Source organism: Solanum tuberosum, unplaced genomic scaffold (genome assembly GCF_000226075.1).
Source record: "Solanum tuberosum cultivar DM 1-3 516 R44 unplaced genomic scaffold, SolTub_3.0 scf00095, whole genome shotgun sequence".
Classification (NCBI taxonomy): domain Eukaryota; kingdom Viridiplantae; phylum Streptophyta; class Magnoliopsida; order Solanales; family Solanaceae; genus Solanum; species Solanum tuberosum.
In genome coordinates, this window is record NW_006239021.1 from 416,233 (window position 1) to 427,481 (window position 11,249).

Consider the following 11,249-nt stretch of genomic DNA (forward strand, 5'->3'; position numbering starts at 1 on the left):
TTATGGACAGACGGTTATAATCTGCAAGCGTGATATTAAGTAGTCTAGCGATAAAGACGGGGACAAATTAGACTCGCATTATATTGGAAATGACATTCAAATTCAAAATCTTCACGTTGTTGTTTTTATGACTGAATCTTCCCTTTACGATAATGATTTATGGATAGATTGTTATAATCTGCAAGCGTGGTATTGAATAATCTAGCGATAAAGACGGGGACGGATAAGGATTGCATTCTATTGGAATTGATATTCAAATTCAAAATATTCACGTTGTTGTTTTTATGACTGAATCTTCTCTTTACACTAATGTAACCACTAAAGTTAGAAAAATAGTATTGCGTTATTGTTTTATGTTATTGAAATTAGAAATAATATTTTGCTTTTAAAAAAGTAAGATTATGTGAGTATATCATTTGTCATACATGACGTATTTTAGAACTGGCATCAAAAGTAAAAAGTAAAAGAAACACAATAAAATTAGGATTGATGGAATAGGTAATAACTAGTCATTTTGAGGGTTCTTAATGGCAAAGTAGGAAACAACAAAATCGCAAACAAGTTGATATTCAAAGTACCCGAGGAACTTTCGCCAAAATTTGGTTTCAAATTAGTTTTTGACAGTTATAGTAAAATATTGTCATCGAAGATAATTGTTATGTAAAAAAGTTTGATAATCATAAAATGTAAGAAATTTGTTGGACAGACGGAAATCTCTTACAACCAATACAGTCCTTTATTCATGAAGCAGAAGCAATTTGTTTAGCATTACAACCATCGCAAGTATCATTTCTAATATATCAATGGGGTAGGCTCGGACACATTGAGTACATCATATCATATCTTTACTGAATATAACATTGGATATATACGATTTTAAATGTTAAAAAAATTTCAATCTAAAAAACGTAGAAACTAATCGTATATCAAAATACCAAATGAACCATGAGTTATCATAATTTTCTAAATCTACCCCTTTCCGAATTGGTTTATAAGATATGAGAAGCCAAAATACTTAGATATTTTTTTATTGGAAAAGAAAATTATCTTCTTCCTTTTTCAAATATCACTTGAACTAGGTGAAAATTTTCATTAACACTAGGAGGTTTCAAGTATGTAACATTGTGCACAAGATAACACATGCAAAATACTAGAAGTTGATGTCAAATATCTAGTGTATAAGCAAAAACAGAACTACATGAGACACATCTATATGAGATACTTCTTGTTTCACTATAGCAGCTGCAATGAAAGTTTGATGGATATAATTACCTGGTATACATGCTGGTAAAAGGTAATATGCAATTACTGGAATAATTGAGTTGCACACAATTTGATCCAGACACCATCATTATCAAAAAGGAAAAATAGCAGAGGAAAATGAGTTACTGGCATTTGATAAAATATTCTTGTCTGGGGGGCCAAGTGTTGCCTTCTTAATTTGAAAGCTGTGTTATTTGAAAGGAGATGAACTGGAAGAAAGTGCAAGTGACTTCTAATGAATGCAGATACTGATGACATGAAACCACAAATCAGCATCCCAAAATCAATAGCAAAACAAGAAATGCAAGCCTTCACGCCCCCTAGGCAAATCCAAAACCATCAAATAAAATCTAACAGTTGGCTAAAATGATTAAGAATGTTTTAGATCTGCATTTATGTCAAAGAGTCAGGAAAAGGCCTGAACACCACCACTTCACCTACATCTTCAAAATGTTATTCACTTTTTCCAAAAGAGAAAGTTTAACTACATTTATAAAACCTTCTTGTGGTCTTGCCCACCACTCATTAATTTATTGAAGAATTAATGACTTTAATCAGCCAATTTCCCATCTAATCCAGGATGGGCAGCGCAATCTGATGACACTACTTCACTGTTTGAAACTGAAACAGCTGCACTCACTGCTCCTGATGTAGAAGACACATCCCCGCTAGTGCCAAACCTCAATGGTTCTTCAACAGACATAGCTTTTCTCTCAACTTCTAAGTTCACATTTTCATGTTTATTATCAGTGCTCTCTTCTGGTTTAGACTCGGTGCTCGGTAAAACCGAAAGGTCACAATTTCTGCCATCCTCCGCAGCAGCATTCTCTCTTGTTTCTTCTGATACTGAACCTTGTAATTTGGAACCTTGGTGGTCCTGAGCTAATAAATCTGAAGGTGGAGGAAATGCTGAAGCGACTGCTGCTCCAATACCTAATAATTGATCTTGAGGGATAGCCGAAGTGGCTGCTGCTCCAATACCTAATAATTGATCTTGAGGGATAGCAGAAAGGGCTTGTTGAGTCAAAATACCCAGTATTTCATGAAGATTGTGCTGATGACCTTGAGGAGCGACAGAAGTTGATGCACCAGAACTAGGTTGGCATAGTGCCTGAAGTGCTGGGTAAAGAGCCTGCAAAGCAGGGTATAATGCTTGGAGAGCAGCTTGTCCAACCATTGCTTGTTGGCCTTGGAAGTCCTTAACATTTGAAAGGTGTTTCCTTCCTGCCAGATGGCTTTGGAAAACAACTACTGATTCACACTTTACATTACAGAGTTCACATATTAAAGGAACCATTTTTTGGGGCTTAGGAGCCACAGCAGGTTTTCTTGAGCCATTCTGCGTCTTCATCAATTTACCGCCTCGCCCACCTCTTAGATTGCGCTTGACTCCACGCCCTTGACCTTGAATATGATCCACAGGATCTGTCTCTTCAACCTTTTGTTTCCCGGTAATACCAACATCTTCCTCTATAACAGCTTGAGGAGGAAGCTTCTCTTGGGGCAGCGGCTGTCTGTCTCCGGTTACAGTTTCAGAAGGCAAATTCCCCAGCGGCAGCTGCCCAGATCCCTCAACTGCAGACTGGTAAGAAACCCTTGGCTTAACTTCAGAATTTGTTGTCTGGTTACCATGTGCTCCATCCATCTGTTTGTTCAGTTTCTGTCGCTCTTCATAGGCTTTCAGGTTCTTTTTATGTTTCTTTCCATTCTTATGCTGTTCAAGAACTTCAGGCGTGTTGCATTCAATCCTACAGAGTTCACACCAAGCCATACGAGGTGGACGGACAGGAGCTGAATTACCTGAGGCAGATGATGAAGGTTTAACTTGGGATAGGCCACCTTGGATCTGTGATGCTCCTTGAAAAACTTTTGGTTGGTTCTCAGCATATGTTGGTAATGTGTAGCTAGGTTGTTGTTGCCCACCACCAAGATGGCCATGGGCACCTCCTCTATAGGGCCTGCCACCCCTTTTACCTTTACCTTTATATGGAGATGGTGCGATCTGCAGAATGCAAATATGTTCAAAGATTTGGAATATTCTTTACATCAATGGATCAGCTGGAGAGCTCAATGCTGATACCAAGTCAAAACAGTAATTTATACACCAAAAGAACCAATCTAGTCATCTTAAATAAGTCAACACAACAAAATTAGACAAAAAGCAAATCAGCACACAATTGTATGAGCAGCAGAAGACATGAAGTAACTTAGCGGAGCTGAAGGAATGGTAGAGAAGTTGGCAAAACGAACAAACAGAATCAGTATTACAGAAGGCAGGCTCCTCCATGATGTAAAACCAATTAATACAAGTCGAATATTGGAAGAGAAAAGAAGGCTATAATAGTAGCAAGTATAAATTTGTTGGCACCATAAGAAAAGACTTGGCTGACTGCAGGGACTTTATGTCTAGGTGTTACACACTTGGCATAGTAATGGGGATAAGCAAAGAGAGCTCATGCATGCATCTTCTTGTTCCCACCCTCCCCCCAACCCCCCAGAAGGAAAATGAACAAAAGTGAATTACCAATTCAGAGATAATGTTGGATTAACTTGCAGTTGAAGGAATTTAATATACCCATAAGTGTTTCTGATCACTAATGAGGAAGTTAACAGAACAAAAGAAGCAGAAAACAGAACCCAAATGCTAGCCACTTCTTTTACAAGATAATTTCACCATGTTAAAGGATGGTGAACGACATTCTCTTTCATTTTGTTGAACTTACCACTGATATATTGTATGCCATCTCTAGCATCAATTTAAAGCATAAGGCTACATCGAGAAGCAACTCTTTATCAGAATAATCCTTCAAATTTCACCCTACAAACAGTCAGCTCTGTGAACAGTATGTGGAAGTACTATATCTAGATTCCATATTGCATTATGATATGAGACCCAAAAGGATAAGTTCTTGAACATATCAAATGACAATCACATAAATGCCTAAAAATAGTTATCATACTTGCCCTACCATACCAGTTAACACCTCTGCTAATTCATGTGTAGGCCCTAAAACAAAGCCATGAATCTAAAGTAAATAAAAGTCAACCAATTTTAGCTGCTGAAACTATATTTAACATGGATATCATTCATTCATCTTTCTGTAACACAATGTTCCATCAATGTAAACAAACCCTACTTGTTCCTAAGTCCTAACTTTACTTGTTCCTAACACAATGCTTCATCAATCTAAACCAAGCCTATTTGTTCCTACATGTAGGTGCATTCGCCACTTGAACAAGTATGACCAGATTATGAAGATCAATTTATCAAAATAAGAAAAAATGCTCAGAATATCAAACCTACTGGGAAAATGAAAATGAAAAACATCCATGACCACCAACAACCTTATTCAGGGAAGCTTTCTCAATGTAAAGAAGTTGGGAACCTCCATAAGGACCACTCATGAAGATTAAACAAATTTAACTTAAGTTCTCACTTATGAATAAAGGTAATACAACTCCATCAGTGTTTTAATTATTGATCAAAAAATGTAATTCCATCAGGTGTTATCGATGGTCAAATGAATGTAATGCAGTGGAAGGGACAAAAAATGCAATCAACTAAGAAAAGAAAATCAGCCATCTTAATATTACAGAAAGTGTGAGACTAATTATCTCACTCCAATGACTCATTTGAAGGGGAAACACATGCAAAGAGACAACACAAAGAATGCTAGCAACCCAGCAAGGCAGCAACACATTGGCGACAAGGCACGTGGAGGCTTATGGCAAGAGCCAACCAAACCAAAAATAAAGGTTATGTTACAGCCCTAAAGGCAGGCATCCGATATAGGTATAAATCTCATCATTAAGTAAATTGAAGGATTCATGAATATGAACAGAAGTACAAGGACGAGTGCCAAGATATGACTCATAAATGTGCAAGTGTAATACATATGACAGTTAGTTACATGTAGATCGTTTCAGTAAAGATTATGTTTGATGACCTGATATTACTTTTGATGGCCAGATAGTGACATCGCTTGGATGTCGACTTGGCACTGACAAGGTGCTGGTTGAAGAGCGGTGTTTCACTGAATGACAAATAGAGTGCTAATTTGACAAGTTAGAGAACAGACTTGACAGGTAAATTGAATAATGAACAGTAAATGTGGCACACACTGCAGAAACAAATGGCCAAAATAATGGCAAAAGGAAACTGGAAAAGGCAATGATGCCAAAATCATCATTGCATAGTAGAATGATGACTCTAGAACAGTCACCAGAAGAGACAAGACTAATAAAATTATGTAAGAAGGAAATTCATTTGCAATGTGGGCAACCTTAAGGTAGAAGCTACTCAAAATTTCCCAAGATCACAGAAACTCTAATACCATATTGAATTGTGTGGGACGTCTCTTTTAAAAGCTTGAGTCGTGAAGGAACACAGTCATTTACTTAATTATGTCTCTAACACGTCCTTTACATTTGGGTAAGTTTGTTTCATGCGCTAAGCACGGGAATTTTTTTACGAAGGGTGATAGTGAGACTCTGACCAAATACTTTTGCTTTCTCTAATACCATGAAAATAAGAGAAGAGAAAAGAGATCGTACAGAGTTGACTAGAGCAATATACAAGAGTATCCTCATGTAGATGTTTAGACCACTAGAAGTGAGGAGTTTAGACTACATGAAAAGACAATTTTAGATTACATGAAACAGGAAAAGTAGTTATTAAATGGGAAAATACTAAAATACCAAGATTCCTAAGAATGGCACAACCTTTAAGAGTTTAGTATATTACGAACCTTTATATACTTCCTTAATTTTTAATAGGTATGAATACCATACTGAGCTCTTAAAGTTTTTATTTTTTTGGATAGAAATAGGTATTGCATTAAAAGGGAAAAAGCACTAAGCCAGTGCAATAAAACATAGTTACAAGTTGTTTAATTCTCCAATCTAATCTAACAAGATATCTAAATACTGTACAACAACTAGTTTGCACCAAAAGCACAGCAACAAAATAGCTCTAAACTTAAGGCTAAGAATATTTCTCGGTTTACTTTGAAATATTCTGTTGTTACTTTCTATCCCGACAAGTCCACCAAATTGTCTGGGGCTATGTTGCTCGGACTCTTCAAAAATGTCAAAGGGTGTATGTGGAATTCTCCAAAAGTAGTGTTTTTGGAGAATCCAACACGGGTGCAGCATCAAAAGTGAAGAGTGTTGGCAACTTAGGTCTGGGGTAGTGAACCGAACTTTTAGGGACTTTTTGTGTAGTCAACTCCGTTCAACATGTAAGAAGCTGATCTCTTTAAGTTCTAATAGGTATTATGTATCAACACTAAACACGGTGTCAGGTCAATACTGGAAAGTGGGAGGAAGTGAATATTCAGTCTAATATAAAATATAGATAACGGCAAAAGGAAAAGAGTTACTTTTACCAGCAAAAATGCCCTCAATCCTCTAAAATATTCAGTCTTGCGTAGACTAACATTAAGGCAAAAATACAGTATCAAATATATTCACAATTTAAAAAAAACTATTTCAAGTAAATCCTAGAATTCAGAAGATATTAACCAGGTCTATCTCAAACATGAAGAACAGATTATTTAACCATTTAAAGTGGTGGACCAAAGAAAAACATGCTTATTTTTTACTTCATCAAAAAAAAAAAACATGCTTATTTTTGAAAGATTTTGAATACCAATGTTGATCATGTAATGAAAAATATATGGAGGCCATATATTACAAATTTCCTAGGAACAGCAAGAGAAAAGTGTTAATAAATTGAAAAGCCGTCAAATGCAGCTTCTTATGTTAAATAACATACAGGTAACTGTTTCTATTTTTGATAGGAAAAACAATGACACCAACAACTACGCCTCTTTCTAGACAAGTTGTGGTCAACTATATGAATCCTCACCGAAAATGTCGCTCCATTTAAGCTCATCACGCCAATATTAAACAAAATAAAATGATAATAAAAAAGAAAGCATATACATCTCTTGTAGGATTAAGACTTCTAGAAAGTATATGACCGAAAGTAAACGTACTTCAACCCAACTAAAAGTACTTTTTTATGTGATTTAAGTCTAACTCGACCCTTTTAAAAACTTCATTTACCATGATTTCACACCACGTTCTGGAGGTCGACATAGGACATGATCAAACCATCTCAAGTGACCTTCTCTTATTTTACCTTTAATGTGTGATACTTGCACCTTTTGCCGAATGTCAACATTTTTTTTAAAAAAAAATTGAAATTGGTAAGGTTATGTTGTTTAATCTTGTCTAATCTTGTGTGTGACCACACATCCATCTTAGCATCTACATCTTTGTGACACATCTTGTGGATGTATTGAACTTAAGCAGCCCAACATTCACTCTCATATATAATTGATGTATCTTATAAGTGTTCTACAAAACCTACCTTTCACTTTGGGACCACTTGAAAGAAAATTTTGAGTAGCCTTTCAATCAATTTAGGAAGAAAAAAATAATCAATCAAAACGAGATGGTCAAATTTGACTGGTCGAAAACTATTATACTGGAGAGAGTTGCAGCCTATTAACTGCTAAATAGATGAAAACAGGTTAGGGCATGTTTGGATGGGATTATAGGCTAGCTTATGGCTTATAAGCATGAGTCATAAGTTAGGAATTCTAAATAATGGCTTTTGGCTTATTTTTGTTATTTTGGCTTAAAAGCACCTAAAATAGCCCAATCCAAGCAGGCTCTAAATCATTTAGGAAATGCTGCATCAACTTTTCAATAACATAGATACAGTAAGCATACATTAGTTTTTTTTTTTTTTGAAACTGTTAACTTTGTATATATATGTTGGAATCTGAATCTTACAAGAGGTAAGCATACATTAGTTTGATAAACAATTTTTTTGAACTGGTAGGTAAGGAGTTCATTAAAATAAACAGCCAAACAGTAAGGTGATGTTTGTCAATTACAGTTTGAGTTCCTATACAAAAATAAAAAAAGAAGGAACCCCGTCACTACAAAACTCTATTAGGTATGGGTAAAATTTATTTATGGTTTGAAAGTTTTAAGAACCAGGGGCTAACCAATGGAAATCTCCTCCTACTCTTTCAGAAGTGATCTAACTTGTGATACAAATCACACAGCAACACATGAAACACCCACCAGAATGGTGAATTGGGGAGGAGGAAATACCAAAGGAATAAAGAAAAAAGAAAAAGAGTGTACTTCTCTCGACTTAGAGAGATCTTGTACCATATCAAACACCAGTAAAATCTTCAGGGAATCCCAACTCTTGTGACTAAGCATTTCTGCAAAGGAGAAAAGCAACTTTAAGTGGAAAGAGAGTTATCCATGCTAATTGAGCCATGACAACAGGCTGTTTGAGCTTGGTCTGATTGACACTGTAACAATCCACAAGCTGGTATTAGCTCGAGTGCAAACTTGAGCCAATTCCATGATATGTAGTTGAAGCTCAAGCTCACCTTATCAGCTTGCCTAGTGTGACAGGCTGTTTGCTCAGCTAATTATATCTTTTAAAGATTGCTGATCTGGTTTATAGAGTCTTTGAGAGGAAACTGTTGCTTCTCAATCAAGAGACAATCTTACCTGTTTCCTAAACAAAGCTCGTATAAAGCAGGCAAAATACAGTAGAGATCTTGTATAATTAGCTGAGCAAAACAGACACAATAGACTTGCTCACACTCTGCTTCTTCTGGCAGGAAGCTTAGCCTTGTTATCAATTTCAAATGTACCAAGCTCAAGCAGTTTAGTTAAATAATCAGTGTGTTTTAATTTTGTTAACATATAGCTAGTGCTATGAAGGTCTAAGTAAACTGCACGCAAAAATGCTCAAAGAATCATAGTTATAGCTTATGTTAGATGCCTATGTTTTACAAAAAAAGTAATAACATAACGAACTTCACAAGGATACAGAGAAAAATACACATAGAGAATTATGTCCTTCAGTTTCTTGTCCTTTTGAAATTCTTTCAACAAGTAAAATACTCTGGTCTTAAACATGTCATGTAGAATGTTGGAATTCAAGAGTTACTAAATAGAGAAAGTGACATTCTATTTTAAAGAGATAAATTGAAACAGATGGAGTACCTAACTAGCAGTAAGATATGACCCCCCTAATCTGCACCATGAAGACTTGGAACCAAAAATATTCCCTTGAGATACAAACAATGTAGCTTTTTGAAACATGAATTCATCCTCTCAAAATGATAATACATACAATTAACCAATGCTCTTTGCATAAACAAAAGGAACAACTTTTCCAGTTAACAGCCTTTTATCATAGGCTGGCCTAAGTCCTTGTTTTTTATCTAAAAGTATCAAATGTCCATTAATTGGTATCATTTGATTCTTGTAAATGAAGTTTATAAAATGCCTGATCTTTAAGTACCACTTGACTACCTACAGGCCTCATAATCACAATCAAATTTTGTACATATTATCAAGCACAATCTTTGTGCTAATTTTTTTGTTCTTAAAATTACCTGTTTAACTTCTAAAGAAGAAGAAGAAGAAAGACCTAAAACTACCACACCCAGGCTTCGCACCAAACCATTCAATCATCGCATATGTCATCTATCTATAATGTTATTATTAACAATGATTGATTAGTACATCAATTTAGGACTAGTGCTCCATTAAAAGTTTCAATTTTTAATACTATTTTAAAGGTTATAACAGAAATCCAAACAACAAACGCTTCAAGAAACTCAAAAATTCTAAAATCATCCCAATCAAATATACCCAGATTGCATTCTACGAACATTTACACTACCAGAGCTCAAGGATCAAAAAAAAAAAAAAGCAAAAGAATTTCATACCGCAGGTGTGTGGGAGACATTGGGCATTGTCACAGTAGCAACCTCTCCATAGTTAATTCCTTGTTGTTGTTGAGGATAATACGAATACTGGGGTTGCTGCTGTGTAGCATAAGGATCCGAAGACGGTGGAATCGGAACCCCAGGTGGGTGAATTGAAGTGGGTTCAGGCCGGTATTGCTGTTGTTGATAGGCATTTGAATAATAGTCTTGAGGATAGTAGTATTGTTGATTGTATTGATATGCATAGTAAGCTTGTGTTGATTGATCATAGGGTTGTATTTGAGAAGGGTCCGCCGGCTGTTGTTGCTGGTAGTGAGATTGATCATATGATTGGATTTGAGAAGGGTCAGTAGATTGTTGTGGGTATTGAGCATACATTTGAGAAGGATCAGCGGCCCCCTGTTGTTGCTGCTGGTACTGACCGGAAAAATCCATGGATTTCTTCCTTCAATTTACGTTACACTTCTTCATTGTACGTTATATATAGGGTTTTCAGTCAATTGGGATTTGGGGATGTCGTTTCTTCTCTCTTTTGGGCATTTATTTTTATTTTTTATGAAAGAAAAAAAAAAGAATTGTCATTTATCTAATTTAAGAAATATAAAATTTGTGTATAAATCGACATATTTATCTTGTAATATAATATTAGGATTTAGGACATGTTTGGTGTGATGGTTAAAGGAACATAATTTTGGGATAAATTTTTAATATCCCTTAATCTCATCTTTGGCTACTCCCTCATGTTGTGTTTTTCGAGAGATAATTTATTTATTTTTTAAAATTAAATTAGATTATATTAATTTGATATTTTAAAATAAAAATTTTAATATTCAAAAATTATACAAAAAATACTATAGATTGTAATTTTTTTTCATGTCAATATGATTCAAAATTCATCTTACATTATTAGTCAAAATTCATATCGATTGACTTTCAAAAAGGAACTATGACAATTAAAAAGGAACTAAGGGAGTACAAAGTTAGATAACTTATTGGGATAAGGGTCTGAAAAATATTCTAACTTTGGTCGAATTTGTTGTTGCGATACTAAACTTTCATGAGGACCTATTACCTCCCTAGACTATTTAATACCGTATTTTAAACATATATATTTGCCCACGTGGACATAAAAAATAATGCAAAATTATAAATAGTAATGTGTCCACGTGGACACACATATACCTTTAAAATACACTATTAAATAGTTCA

General features: G+C 35.2%; 1 protein-coding gene across 3 annotated transcripts; it reads right to left on the reverse strand.

Moving 5' to 3' along the window:
- Positions 1–1,584: 1,584 nt before the first annotated feature.
- On the reverse strand, positions 1,585–10,614 carry LOC102581858 (uncharacterized). Of its 3 annotated transcripts, none has more exons than XM_015309002.1 (3): positions 10,041–10,126; positions 8,455–8,510; positions 1,585–3,265 (listed from the first exon to the last, which is right to left on the reverse strand). In XM_015309002.1, the coding sequence occupies exons 2-3, from the start codon at positions 8,506–8,508 to the stop codon at positions 1,814–1,816; spliced, it is 1,506 nt and encodes a 501-aa protein (XP_015164488.1). In that variant the 5' UTR covers positions 8,509–8,510; positions 10,041–10,126; the 3' UTR covers positions 1,585–1,813. The 3 variants fall into 3 exon arrangements, with proteins under 3 accessions (XP_015164488.1, XP_015164487.1, XP_006347907.1); XM_015309001.1 differs by having other exon boundaries at positions 8,428–8,510; XM_006347845.2 differs by lacking the exon at positions 8,455–8,510 and having other exon boundaries at positions 10,041–10,614.
- Positions 10,615–11,249: the final 635 nt, after the last annotated feature.